At 37.6% G+C, this 14,618-nt stretch overlaps 1 protein-coding gene across 3 annotated transcripts in view; it reads right to left on the reverse strand.

The window, feature by feature from the left end:
• The window catches only part of LOC101843933 (fibroblast activation protein alpha), a 73,220-nt gene that overhangs the window by 13,669 nt on the left and 44,933 nt on the right, over positions 1-14,618 (reverse strand). For all 3 annotated transcript variants that reach the window (XR_005877158.1, XR_005877159.1, XM_040745455.1), the window contains exons 17-20: positions 10,820-10,867; positions 5,380-5,478; positions 4,853-4,922; positions 3,918-4,112 (exon numbers count right to left, since the gene is read on the reverse strand). Coding sequence is in view for 1 of the 3 variants with exons in the window: in XM_040745455.1 (XP_040601389.1) it covers positions 3,918-4,112; positions 4,853-4,922; positions 5,380-5,478; positions 10,820-10,867 (412 nt within the window). In the remaining 2 variants the exon portion in view is untranslated. The remainder of the gene's footprint in view (positions 1-3,917; positions 4,113-4,852; positions 4,923-5,379; positions 5,479-10,819; positions 10,868-14,618) is intronic.

A 14,618-nucleotide genomic window follows, 5' to 3' on the forward strand; every position in this document is an offset into this window, starting at 1 on the left:
TCTCATTACATCGACTCAGCATGCACGTTTCTGACGCATTGAAGAGTTGGGCAAATGCCCGGGACAAACAGATGGGAAGAGGCCCCGTTAGTCACAGCTTACCCGACACGAATTCTGAAGGACACTGAGTGTACAGGGTAGAAGCAGAGTAGCGAATGGAAAATTGCTACCTGTGTGGAAGCTCATCAAGGCAAAGCGAATATGCAAAACTATGTGGCCCTTCAGCCTTTTCCCCACAAATTTCGAAATCCAAATGAGGGACGAGAAGGTATACTTTCTTTTTCTTCTTCTTCTTCTTTTTTTTTTTTTAAATAGTCTCGCTACTGGTGTTGGAAGATGGTCCTGAGCCATAAAATCGTGAGCGATTTTATGATCTCGCAGAAGCTAACAATCATACTGCCTTGCATCCGGGGCACAAAGCAAATAACAAAGCAAATAACATGGGGGCAGGAAATTCTTATCCGCGCCCTTCCTAGGTGTATTCCGAAAGGATGACATTTACAGGAAATGATAGTGTAGTGCTTAACATGGAAATGAAACATTAACACTTAATGTGGCAGGACTAGGTTAAAGGTTAGCTAGATAATACGAGCCCTTTGAGATCAACAAGGCTCAATAAATTTCACTTCCAAAATCTGAAAAGCTTCCTGGAAGGTTATCAGAAAGAATTGATAATACTGCTTAATCAACACAGTTATAGTAACAAAAGAATAAAATGCTTCTCTCATGTTAGACATTGAATTGAACTCGAATTTTTTTCCACATTAGAATGACTCTTGCCTAAGATTGTCCTGAATCCTAGTGATCAACTACTACTATTTGAGAAATTTTCTTTTGACACTATCTGTAAGTGTGATAACATAATTTTTCTCATGTAATTCTTCACCATTAACTCTTAAATTACATAAAATTAGAACTACGAGAATATAAACAATGCTGAATAAACTGCAAATGTGTGGTGCTGACCCTACAATCTCTGAAATTGTATGATTTTCTTATATGTGGCATTTTCCAAGGAGCCTGGAGAACTCATGTTACTTTTTCACCAGTGCGTGTGAACTCACAACCATCTGTCTCCTTAGAAGCATTCTCCTGCATAGACCAGCTATGAGGTAGTATTGGCCTGTTTTTCCTCCATTTTCCACTTGGTTTAAATTTATTAGCTTGACTTGACTAGTATTTATTTACTTCTGTTTCAAACACACAAGCATGGTTTTCTGCTCATGTGTATAAAATTAACCTATGTAAAATTTTATAAGAGACTCAAGGAAAATAATTTCATTGCTGGAGTGATTTGACAGTGACAGTCTAGGGCTTACAAAACCCATTTCCTTGGGTCAGCTGTTTGACGTGTGATTCCTAAAACACTTCTTAGAAAGAGAGGGAGGTGAATCATCCTCAGGCTCATCATTATCCTTTCCTTTTTAGCTTTTACTTTTTTAGGGATTGGGTTCAAGGCCTCTTTTACATGTTCATGGAGCAGAGATTTTGAACAAAGACAAGGTTAGGCCTGGAATTCTCTCTACTGTTGAATATGTTGCCTGAATTCTCTCTACTGTTGAATATGTTGCCCGAACCGGGCACACAGCCACTCTGTTCACCGTGGAGCTTGCTAAAAGTTCCTTGAGTAAGAAGTGCTGTTCCCATAGAGCACAGACCGATTATCCATGTTTACCCAATTGTAAATGCATTTAAAGCTAGGACTTCGAGTTGTGCCATTTTGTACAGAATGCAGTATGGCGGTATGTATTAAAATTTGAGATGCCATTGTTAAGAGCATGTGGGTGGCTGTATGCTTACCCTACATAGCTTTCTCTACATTCTATTATAGAAAAGAAGATTCAGAGAAGCTAATGGCCATCATTTTCTACCTCTGGCACAGCTGCAATTATGTACCAAAGTCAAGTTGGTATTAATGCAAAATTGATAGAAGGTAAAAATTGTGGCTCTGTTTTCTCCGTATTGAATGCTAGAAATAACAATTTTCATTAAGATCCTTGTATGGGCTTAAGACTATGTTTTTACTTCTTTAAATAGAGGAAATTAAGAATTTGTTTCTTGCTGAGTACTGTATTTGTGATGATAAATCAGTGTCTTGACATATTTTGATTATGATTATTTTAAGTCAAAGACAAAACAAACACTCCTTCTAGGCCTATCAACCTTAGGGAATACTTGAAGAAACAATGATTTCTAATTTTTTATCTCCATGCCTTTGGGAAGTCTTTGTTTATATTTTTTGGTGTTTTGCATAGTTTTAAGTATTAACAGACAAGACCCAAGATGTACCTCTTACAAAACACCTGAAGAATTAAAATTAAAAAGCTGACAAACATGTTCATACTTTTGATAGGGCACATTAAAGCCTGGAAACTCTAAGCTGAGGATTTAGCTCAGTGGGTAAGCTAAATACTGCAATACTGCAAAACTAAAACAAACATACAAAATCAAAAAAAAGTTCTCTGCTACCCCAGTGGAGTTCATTTTGAACCGTTTCTCCACTGGGCAAAGTTCTTCCAAATAAATTAATAGTAAAAGTCTGGATCAATGAGAATCATGCAGCCTTCAATAAGTGAAGGGCTAATTATAGATTTTGATGCTGTTTAACAATTTAATCATTAATTTACTATATTATATCACAATTAACTGCTTTTACTGAATACATTTTGTCTGTGCATAAATGACTATTCACTGAATGGAAGAAACATAGCAATACATGAGTCATGATTGCCTTTCTATTCTTAAAATTAGCTGCATATGAATCTAAACTTTTCTGCCTTGATTAGAATCAGAAATGCAAAAAAGTGCTGTCTGGGCCTATATACTAGCTGTGAAATATAATCTCTTTTGTATATGTTGATCACTGGTGCTAATAACAATAGCAATAATGGGATAAAAGAAATATTCCATTGAATATTCTAAATATTCTTTTCTTGTGAACCAGTGTTTGGCCATAAATTGTTGCATGTACAAAGTCATCTGCATCTATGAATGCAAAAGATCAGCCAGCCCAGCTTCACCTACTCACACTATAGCAATCAGAGTCTGGGGAAACCCTGTATATTGGCCTCAGTGTAGTAGCAGTTTTACCAACAACATTCTTTTAGGTTCAAGAAAGTTTATGGAATTATAAACAGTAGTTAGAAATATAGCTGGGGGAGAAGAAATTAGATCTGCTTTCCTTCTGAATGTTTTCATAATATTACTTCTATTATAAAAAACAGGGGTTTTTGGTTAAATGAAAATTGGCATATACCTTCATGCTAGCATAGTGAAAATTGACAGCGAGTTTAATCACAAATGAACTCCCAACACCTAGGACATGTAGTGTGATGAAAATCTGAACCATCTCTAAAGCGTAGGATTGAATACATTCAGATATTTGATTTACTGAAGATTATTGCTAGAGTTATATAATATTTTTCTTTTCACTTTTCCAAATATGAACCGTAGCAATACTAATAAAAGTGCATTGGAATGTCTCATATCTACCCAGCATTTTTTCTGCACTTATATTAGCCCTTTTCGATGAACGATTTTTGCCATGTTTGGCCCAAAAGATCCCTTTATAACTAATAATGGTTTTTTTCCAAATCGGGAAACCAGACCAAAAAAGAACACAGTTACTAGGAGTTGAAAACATAATTAAGCCGGGCGTTGGTGGCACACGCCTTTAATCCCAGCACTCGGGAGGCTGAGGCAGGCGGATCTCTGTGTGTTCGAGGCCAGGCTGGACCGACAGCCTCCAAAACAGAGAAACCCTGTCTCGTAAAAAAAAAAAAAAAAAAAAGAAAACATGATTAAGAGTATAGCTCAGTGGTAGGTCACAACTGCCATGTTCAGGAGCCCCATTATGATCTACATAGTGATTGTGCTATGTTTGTTGTGTGGGGACAGTTTGATGGGAAGGTGCTCACCTGACAGCTGTGATCTGGTCCTCAACTTCATACACACCCAATTTTCGGTACACCGCATACAGGAATTTGTCACCTTGGAAAGCAGTGCCTCGACCATCCACCAAGGCAACGACTATTCCCTCCTTACTTGCAAGATAAGTTATCCAATGAACAGCAAATACAGACTTTACACTCTGGCTGCAGGGACCACCATACCTAAAGGAAAACAAAAAATAATCTCTGCAGTCTTTATAAAATTCAGTTTCCTGTAGCAGCCTAGCACTGACTTTGGCAATTCCCAGACCAATTATGTGATGAAAATTCTGATATCAGTGGCATTAGAATTGGCTCTAAATCAAGAGGAGACCAGGCTTCCCCAGAGGTTTGCTACAAGGAAGTTGTTTTGGGACACAGCCTCTCCTATTCCCCAAAACGGATACATCTAGGGTTGGCATTTCAAGGAATATGTGTGGGTTTTTCGTCATTTCTGCCACCTGCCACTTGCTAAAAGCAGACATAAGATATACTAAAAAAATGCATGGTGTTTTAAGCAAATTGTGTGTAGGTCAGCACTGATTTTGGGTGTGATTCCACTAAATGTATTCCATTCCTTTATTTCATTTCTAACTCAATTACATAAGATGTTAAGATGATTTACACTATTTTTTTTGGCTGCAATCTCTCTATCTCAAAGGTATTCTGACACATTCGGCAATTTGCCATCCCAGGGAAATTCAACACAACAAATGCAGGCAAGTCCATCTCAAATCTCAAAACTCCCCCGATCTATTTTAAATAACCATATTTTATTTACTTGGATTAGTTGGGGGAATATATAAAAACAGCATCAATAGGAACTGTTACCAAGGAGAATGGTTCGTTCTATTTCATAAACGTGTATTTCACCCAACATATTTCCAGTAAATAGCTTGTACACTGAGGAAAACATTACGTACACTTGGATCAACATAGGGTACTTTTTTGATCTGTCAAATTGAGGAGGAAGAATCATCTTGTACCACAAAGCTTCAAAAACAGAAAGAGACAATAATTATTCTATCACATGTATGCTATCATTTATTATCATAACAATACACACCATGAAAGCAACCCATAGCAAGGTAAGTCATTTAGAATTAAAAACACATTTTAAGTTGACTTTATTACATATATCAGGTCTAGTTTGCAAATGACTATAAATCTCAAAAATACTTTTTATTCTAGAATCATATATTCTAAAGTTCAAATGAGATAATCTCAACACGAAAATGACAGTGTTGAGATGTAGCTATGAAGATGATCAACTGTATATATAATCATATTATTATGTTTAACAAAGCTAAATATTATTTTGGAAATGTTATTTTAAATGAGAACTTATGTCACATGGGTTGGACTATAACATTTACTCAGTAAGTTTTTTTTAAGTGAGAGAAGTATTCCTTTTCATGTCTACATGTGAGAAATCTTTAAAATATCTTACTAAGTTCACTGTCTTCAAGCTTCTTAATCTCCTCTGTAGGCAGCTGGATATTTCTCAGAGCATTTTCCAATTCTTTGTTTTCTTCCAATATTTGTATTTCTTTAAAAAATATAATGTTCATCATTAGTTATCACTATTTACATAAATAATTTCTTTAAATTCCTTCAGCTTGTGTGGATGACGCTGAAGTCACCAAGGTTCTTTAAGGTACCTCATATTGGCACTTAGTGCATATGTCAGTGTCTGAGGACATCACATTTCTACCAGAGTCCTTCAGTGATCCTTATATTCCCTAATATTTCCAATATTTCGCTGCGTGGTGGTGGCCCACACCTTTAATCCCAACTCTAGGGAGGCAGAGGCAGGTGAATCTTTGTGAGTTTGAGGCCAGCCTTGTCTACAGAGTGAGGCCCCAGGACAGGCGGGGCTACACAGAGAAACGCTGTCTCAAAAAACGAACAAACCAAATAAAGACAAACAAACAAACCAAAAGCTCATTTCCAGAATTTTGAGCAGAAACATAAAAGTAACAATGCTAATTTGAACATGTTTTCCCATATCCAACTGTACTTTTTCAATTTGAAGTTAATTAAAAGGAGGAAATATCATAACCAGATCATTGACCCATCCAGGTGAAATGGTGATAAAACTACAAATCTAATGTATTTTGTGTGAGTAGTTAAACATTGTTTCTGAGATTTTTATATTTGTATATTAATCTTTTCTGATATTTGATTAATATAGAAATATCTCTTTTTGATAACAAATTACTGTGTACATGATTCTTTCTAAATCTATCTCCAAAAATTGTCATCTATCTTCATCCAAGAGCAAAACATGGTATTGTTCTGTTTCATACCTGAAAAACAATCTAAAAGCTGCTGTTAAGAGTCATGAATGGTGGATCCTACATATAGTTTCAGTGTTTTGGAGGCTGAGACAGAAGGATCTCTGTGAGTTCAAGGCCAGATTGGTTCATGGAGAAGAGAGCTTGGGGTTAACCTGGTCTATAGTATAAGAGCCTCCCCCTCAGAACAAAATAAAAGGTTCTGTTTATATTGAGCTAAGTTATATCCCATGTGTTAATGTTTCAAAATGAATAAATCAGTTGATTCTCTGAATGTTATAGATTGACAATACATGTAAATGGGTTTATATCAAGGAAGCTTTTAAAAATAGGTTTTAATTTGATACTAGCATCCTCATGAGGAAAACTAGTCTTTCATATAATATGTACAGTTAGATTATTTTTAATGTGAAAGGGAGAAGTAGATGGCTTGTGAGATATGGTAATTACTACAAAATAGGTCCTGAAGATTTTTGTTGATGTTCATTTTTGAAAAGTGGTCGCCAAAGATAGTGAACTGGAGATCTAACTGCTCTGTTTGTCAAATCACTTCCTGTGTAGCTCTTTGTTTTCATATGCTCATGGCATTTTGCTCCAAAGCATGTTATATTTAATCTTAGCACACATTGAGATGCTTTGGGCATGATTTATATAAAATACATAATAAGTTTCACATTAGCTTTGGGGAACTCATCAGAAAAGAAATACTTCTGACATTAGAAGTTAAAACTCACAAAAATGAAATGCACAAGTCTAAGTGAATCCAGCTCCTTCCTTTCCTCATGTGGAATCTGTATGTGGAGTTCTCCTGTAAGACGTGAACCCTGTGTGAGGCAAGGGTATAAAATGGGTGATGTACTAATTGATTACTAATTCTGTAATCAGACCACAGGTACTGGAAATAGAAGATGTTATCATATCGTAAGATTTTTAACTTCATTGGCATTCTGTTGTTGATTATTGAGTCTTTAAATTTTATGACTTAACGGAGTGCTAGGTTTAATTGAAAGGCCAATCAATATTCCTGTAGTTAGAGTTTTAGTCTTATGAATAGTGAATAAGTCGTTTTACCACTTAAAACACAAATAGGATTTCCTGGGCTATGGTAAGAGTGAGAGGTGACTTGTGGACTTCTCTATGGAGCTGTGCAGTATCAGCCATCAGTTTGTAATGGGTGGTATAGTCTGGACCACATCTTTCTTCCCTTCACTTACTACTCATCCAGCCTATTAAGGGTCTCATGCCAGATATAGAGTCCATACTCCAAATGTTTGTATATACTTTATTATGATGAAACTGAATTGAATTTTAAAAGTGATAGATTGTATATTTGATATTTGTTTGTCATATAGAAATGCTGGTTTTTGTATTAATTAAATTTTGCAAAGAATCTGTGGAAAAGCTGTAAGTGAGGTCATTGAGTTACTTAGCTTAATGAGAACCTGCAATGCCCAAAGCAACTAACTTCAAATGGATACTCAATGTTAAGTGTCAACTCTTCTGGGTTTCCATAGTATCTGATTCAAATATAATCTGCTGTTTTCAAATGACTTTCCTCTTTGAAAGGAAAATAAAGCCCATTGGTTTCCCTAAGGCATTCAAACCTTCATAAAACTCTTTTTCCTCACAACAAGAGATTAATTTCTTCATGTACTTCTGGACCCCACCCTTCCCAATTTCTCAGGTCTTGTATGGTGCAGGCTATGTATACATAGCTAGTATGAAACTTCTGATTCCCGTTTCTCTCTCTCTCAAGTGTTGGGGTTACAGACACATGCCATGTGATTTGTCTAGCATTCTCTAACCCACTTTGGCCTCATAATTTCTTTAATCAACCTTCAACAAATATTTATCATCTCAAGAAACATTAATTGCTGCTAGCTATTATCCAAGCCTTCAACTCTCTTCAAAGACGTATTAGCTAGAAGCATGGGTGACTTGTCAAAACAAACACACACAAAGAAAATACCCACTAATTTCCCATGCAGGTCCAACTTCACATTAATCTTGTCAACTTCTCCACTGTTCTCTAGAAACATCCCCAAAAGTTAGTTGTCATTGTGTCTTTGTCATTTGTATACTGGTGTCTTCTTGAGACTCTCTTATCTCTCCCTTCCCTGGCCCTATTTCAAGGTTATTTACCTCCTATTTTTTTCTTGATCTCCCGTTTTCAGTTCTTCAGTGAAGGCATTCTGAAGGGTTTTGCTCAAGGCTCACTTTTTAGTAACTATCCATCTCATCCACTCCCAAGGCCATAAACACCAAGTTCTCCATAAACTACCAACTTCTTCATGATCATCTTCATTAAAACTGCTGCTTTGACATTCAGATCCTCAAATCAATTCGCCATAGTCAAATCAGCTTGATTTGCACATCCTACCAGTACTTTAAACTCAATATTCAAAACAAATTTCACCATCTCCTCAAAGATCTTTTCTCCACAGTCAGTACTTTGTGAATAAAAAAGCAAACATTTCAACCCGTCCACAAAGCCAACCATCCAAACAGCATCAGCCTCCTTTGTATTCAAGAATCTTGGGTTTAATGAAGGCCACTATGAAACATTTCCTACCTTAAGTAACCCAGACAGGGACTTTCAGGTTTCCTACATTTCCTTTCTCTTAACCCTGCATTTTGTTTCCTCATCATCATCTGTGCCCACATTTGCATCACCCACCAATCTCAATGATCCCTGAGGGCAGGAATAACAGCCAATCTGGCTGTTAGAGAAACAGTACCTAGTATAGTATAAGACCTTATTTAGTAAGTCCTCAATATTTGTCGAATAAGTATGGCTGGTATGAAATGGACAGTGGGTTTTAAAAAAATACTAAAATGTAGTGCACAGGATCTGCTTTAAAATAGCTGTTAGATGGACTGGACTGGAGCCTCTGGGAATTTGTGATAAGCATATGATGTGCTTTGGACATGTTTTCCCCCATAGGCTCATGTGTTTGAACATTTGCTCTCCAGTGAGTGACAACTTTGCACTGTTTTGGAAGGCTGTAAAATGTTCAGGAGGTGGAAGCTTTCTAGAAGTGAGTCACTGAGAGACTGAACTAGCCCTATCCCCATTCTTGGCCTTTCTCTGCTCCCTGACTGCAGGTATCACATGACCAACTGCCTCAGGCTCCTGCCACTATGCTTTCTAACCACAAGGACCTTTTCCTTCAAGCTGCTTCTTACAGGGTCTTATAGAGTCCCTATAAGAACAAAGAGAAAAATAACTAATACAGTGAAAAAGAATACTGTTCTCATTAGACAAGTTGGTAGATCTGTTCTCTAAAAGAATTTGAGTGGTTTCTTGAATTAGAAAATATAAAAATATATCTGATGTATATGGAGAGTGGTGTAATACTTCAAAAGCATTAAAAAGATTAGTATCTGCCTGGAATATAACAAGAACATCAAGAAAAAATGCTAGGATATAGAAATTCATTTTGTGGAGGAAAGGAAGTAGAGTTATATTTTAGAGTGGTGATAAAATTAACTTTAAATATCTATGGAGATTTCCATTAAAACAAAAACTTCAGGACTTGAAAGTAGTATTGCTTTAAAATGTTTTTCCTTGAATGTTGAATAAGTCTAATTAACAAATTTAACCTGTTGTTTATCAAACCATTTCATTATTAGATACAAGGTTAAAATAACTCCAAAATGAAACCAAGTCCACTGTCTCACTTCAAAATCCCTGACCGTTCCTCATGACTTCATTTTTGCCTATTCTAGACCCATTAAACTGATACAAAACAAATCCCCAAGTAGTGTCCTGACTGTCAGCAAGGCTGTCCAGGGACAGCTGCAGGCATGAGTGCTGAAGGCAGAAGCTTTAGCTAGTCCCACATCACCCCTGCTCTCTAGAAACTCCAATCTTTTGGTGTTTAATGGCCAACCAGAGGATAATGGAGAGCTATTGAGAAGAATACCAGGCAGTTACAACCCTGTTGAGAGCAAAACAAAAAGAATTGGCTGTCTTTGAACTGTGAGCTATTTTTTAGCCACTATCAGAAATTCAAGGTAGAGGAGAACTAGGATGACAGCAGTCAAAAATGAGAAGTTTCCCCAAATTCCAGTTCTTTCACACATGGCAACAATGTGATATAATTGTTAACACAAAGCCGAACAAACAAAAGTGCTGGCGTGATAATCACCCTCTGCTCTGAACTGAATCAGAGAAGTAATGTCTAGAATTTTTTGCCAGTATGGAGTGAAAGAAGGAGGAGGAGGGGAGGAAGAAGAAAAAGATACTCCTTGAAAAGCAGGAGCTCTTTTTTGTGTGTCTTTTGAAGAGAAAAGGAGGTGTGTAAGTAGTCTGTGTGATTCTACTCTTCTGTGGTTTAAGAAGGCCAAGGGAGAAGGGAGAATTGATCTCTATCATACGATGATTTCTATTATGTCACATTCCCACTGCCAATAAGTACCAGACTTCATGTGATCAGGTTTATTCCAAGCCACATCTGAATCTGTGGAATAATAAACTTTATGATGATAACATGGTATTATAATTTCTTCTTTCAAGGTGGGCCAACTATCCTACCCTCTGAAGTGGCTCATGGTAGAGAACTCAGGGTATTGATGGAGGCAAGAGAGTACCTTGGTCTGTTCGGCCATCATGGAGGGTGGAAATGGGGAGGCCAGGGCCTGTGTGTAGGACAGAAATAAAAATGTGACTATTGTTAAAAATAGCATTTCATTTTCATCCAGGATTGCTTGTAGTATTATGACTAGTGTCAAGCACAAGTACATCTTTTAACTCTTCAGTGACGTTTTTTTAACCATAGTAAAGCAAACATTTTAAATTACATTTAAACCACATGCTTCAGATCAAAATCCAATCAAAGAACAGTTGTGAGAAAAGCCTTACCTGTACTGTCCCTCTTTCTAGGAGTAACCCTGGATAGTTAAAACATGATTAGTTACAAAGAGAAACCTCACAAGCTGAGAATGGCCTTCTAGGAAGCTGTCACACTGCATCGGACAAGTTTTAGTTGTATATTACCAAGTAACCTTCATCAGTGCCTAGACTTTGTGTCATTTGTTTAATGTTCATTTGTTTTGGTGGGTAAAAACCAATATCCCTTATCCTTGTGATTATTATTTGCAGAAATAATTTTGTATAGAATATCTTTCCTTTTCTGATATGTTGTTTTACATCATGTTTTAGGGGCTATTAATTTATGGCATAAGGAAGGGTGGTATTGTGCTGTTGCTTGAGGGGTTAAAGAAGGAAGGATAGCATCATGAGGGAGGGTGGACTTCAGCGTCTGTCACAGAGACTCAAGCCACGCCTCTAGTAAACTATGAAGTGTGCAGAACTGTCTAAATGGGGCAAACAGGACAGGTCTTTACCCCCTGGCGTAGAGCACAACCATTGGATATGGCCTGTGACTAGATCAATCTCCATACTTGGTACTTGGGTTGTAAGGTGTTTGCTACCAGCATCTTCAGTAATGACTGATAAACATGTCCTTAAGATGGAGGTTCTGGTTGGGTGGTGGTGGCATACTGGCACACACCTTTAATCCAGCACTCAGGAGACAGAGACAGACAGATCTCTGTGTAGGCCAGCCTGGTCTACAGAGCAAGTTCCAGGACATCCAGGGCCACACAGAGAAACCATGTCTCGGAAAAAAAAAAGGAAGATGGCGGCTCTGTTCAGCACATCATTGTCTACAATGTATTTCAAATCTGGGGCCTCTGTGTAGAAACTGGCTATTTTAACAAGGTACACATAAACAAACAAACAAATTAACAGTCACTCATCTGAAGTATAGGATAAAATAATGCCCAGAGCACACTTTGAAAGAGTGCATTTACCTAGGGACTCAATGGGTTGGAAAGCAACACATTTGTGGTTGGGGTAGATGACTTGCCATTCCTAATACCTTAAGGGAGCCCCCATTGGAATCATGTCATTGGTGCCAAATAAAGCAGAAGAGTGACTTCTCTGGGTTCTTGGAAGACCTGCTCATGAATGGAACCTTCTGACTGACTCCTGGCGGCCTTCTCACTGTGGAAAATATGCTTCTGGTTTATTCCGTAGAGCTTGGCATGCCAAGCCCCATGGGCCAATCCTGCAACTGTACAATGTACCTATGTTTGCACAACTGTAATTGTGGGGCCCAGTGGAAGATACACAGCTTACCTCCACCACAATCTCTGACTAGTCCTTACAAAAAACATAAAGCTAATACTTTGATTTCCTGCCTTACTTCTTAGTATAACTTGAGACTAGAGGAAAGAGATTTTTATTTGACTTTCTCGAAAAAGCAGCAGTCCTTCTGTGACAGTCAAGAGTGTTGGGGAAGATAACTGAAAAGCTTTTCCTGAGACTCAGTGTTTCCTCAAAGTTATCAAAAGGGACACCCATGCATATTGCATTTAGGGCCAGAATCTAAGAAGACAAGGCAGTTTAAATCTCCAGGCTTTGATATATTAGCATCCGTCATATGGAATTTTCATGGGCATATGTTTCCAGTAGTGAAAACCTGCATGGCCCAAGAGACATGGCATCAATGTGTAAAATTCCTATTTGTACTGTTTTTGTTTCACATTATGGATACAATTTTTACCTGTGTTAATCCTGTCTTCCAGGGCTCAATAGCCCTTTGGAGAGTTTGAAAGTTACATAATGAGGCGTTCCTCTTAGCCCTAAAGAGAAAGATTTCAAGGTTTTTCCTATGATGGTGCAGTGACTCATTTTACTGGAGCTTCAAAAACACCAGACGATGCGATGCTTCCCACACAGTATATTTTTTGCTAAATGGGAAATTACCATACTGCCGAGGAAGAGTGAGTGGTAGAAAAGTCAGGCGATTCAAGTTCTAGAAAGGACTCTTCCACCAACTTTTGATGAGGGCTTAGTCTTTGGTTCCTTATCTATACTTCAGTGAACATTTAGGTTCAAGTAGATACTAGAGAGAAGCGATACAAAACATGTTAGCATGCTTTTCCTGAGAGCTGTACTGCGTTATTCAAATACAGAGTGCACACTGGTATAAATGCATATGTGTTAATGTGACACTATTGCCTTGCTTATCAGCAAATGGAACAGCAAGAAACAACTATCTCAGTAGAGTTTGCAAAAGACAGTCATCCTTTTCACATTCCACGATGTTTATGTGAAATGTATTAGACACTCCTCTTACTGTTATGAATAGAACAACTAAAGGGATCAGCCTCACCCAGCCTTCCAGGAGAGAGAGATAAACAGATGCTCCAGCATCCTTAGTTCAAGGATGCTGTGTGCCTGACATGTAAGCTTTTGATACATGTTACATAAATATAGAGTTTGGGTTGGAAAATGTTGCATATAATTTGAGAGGGACATTTAATGTTTACCTTTAAATGCCATAATCACAATCAGCACATATGGCCATGAACAACAAGCTCTTGACATTTCAAAGATGCCACTGACCAAACATTTTATGGAAGTGTTATTTCAAACTGACATCTTGTGACATCTTGAAGGGAGCGTTTGGGTTAAAATGGTTATTCATGCCTACATAGTCAAATGAGCTGTGGCTCGGGTTCTAGAGCCAGGTTGTTGGCTTACGGGAAGTGGGAAGTGGCATACTATGATGGCCTCAATTCTTGTTCATTTTACAGGAAACCCACAGGAGGCCTCTGCAGCTGAGTACAGACCTCAGCTGATGAAAGGTTCCATTGTTCTTTAAGTCACCTACCTGCACAGGAGTAATTGATATCAGGAACAAGACGATGTTGTGTACTTTGTTGAATTTCCTGCCAATTGTGCTACCCACTCACCTAAACTGGGGTTGCCAGGGTGACAGTGCAGCAATTATAGAATTAGTGATTCTACTAAACCCTCAGTAGTCACCAATTCTATTGGTTTGTAGTGTTAGTTTGTGTTTCATGTTATTTATTCAATATAACATGGTGTGAATGAAATTAACTTGTCTAGATAGCAAATTATTCGTAAAATGTAACCATGGTCTAAACAACCAGAAAATGCTTTCTGTATTATGCTACAATGGTTCATTTGTTAATTTTTAAATGCATTGCTCAAAATATCTTCCAATTTTTAAGAGGAAGGATTGCGTTTCAAAGATTTACTTTTGTCCCCATTTGATGCTAGAATTAGAAGTATACTTGTCTTCACTGCACAGACCTCAGGTTTCTGGGCCATTGTTCTTTGATACTTTGCCCATAAACGAGGCCAAAGCAGAACAACCACTTACAGAAAAAAAAACTACTTCTGTTTTAACATTTCTCCTTCTGTACCTATATGGTAGATGGTGTCTGCGTGCAACATCATAGTGATATGAAACATGGCGGCTAAAAGCAAAAAGATCAGAGGCAGCCAACTCTTGCTTCAGCCCTGACTATTTCCCAGCAGAGATATACAACTTAGCTGGCTATACAACTTCAT

The sequence above is a fragment of the Mesocricetus auratus genome, unplaced genomic scaffold (genome assembly GCF_017639785.1).
Source record: "Mesocricetus auratus isolate SY011 unplaced genomic scaffold, BCM_Maur_2.0 Super-Scaffold_100004, whole genome shotgun sequence".
Classification (NCBI taxonomy): domain Eukaryota; kingdom Metazoa; phylum Chordata; class Mammalia; order Rodentia; family Cricetidae; genus Mesocricetus; species Mesocricetus auratus.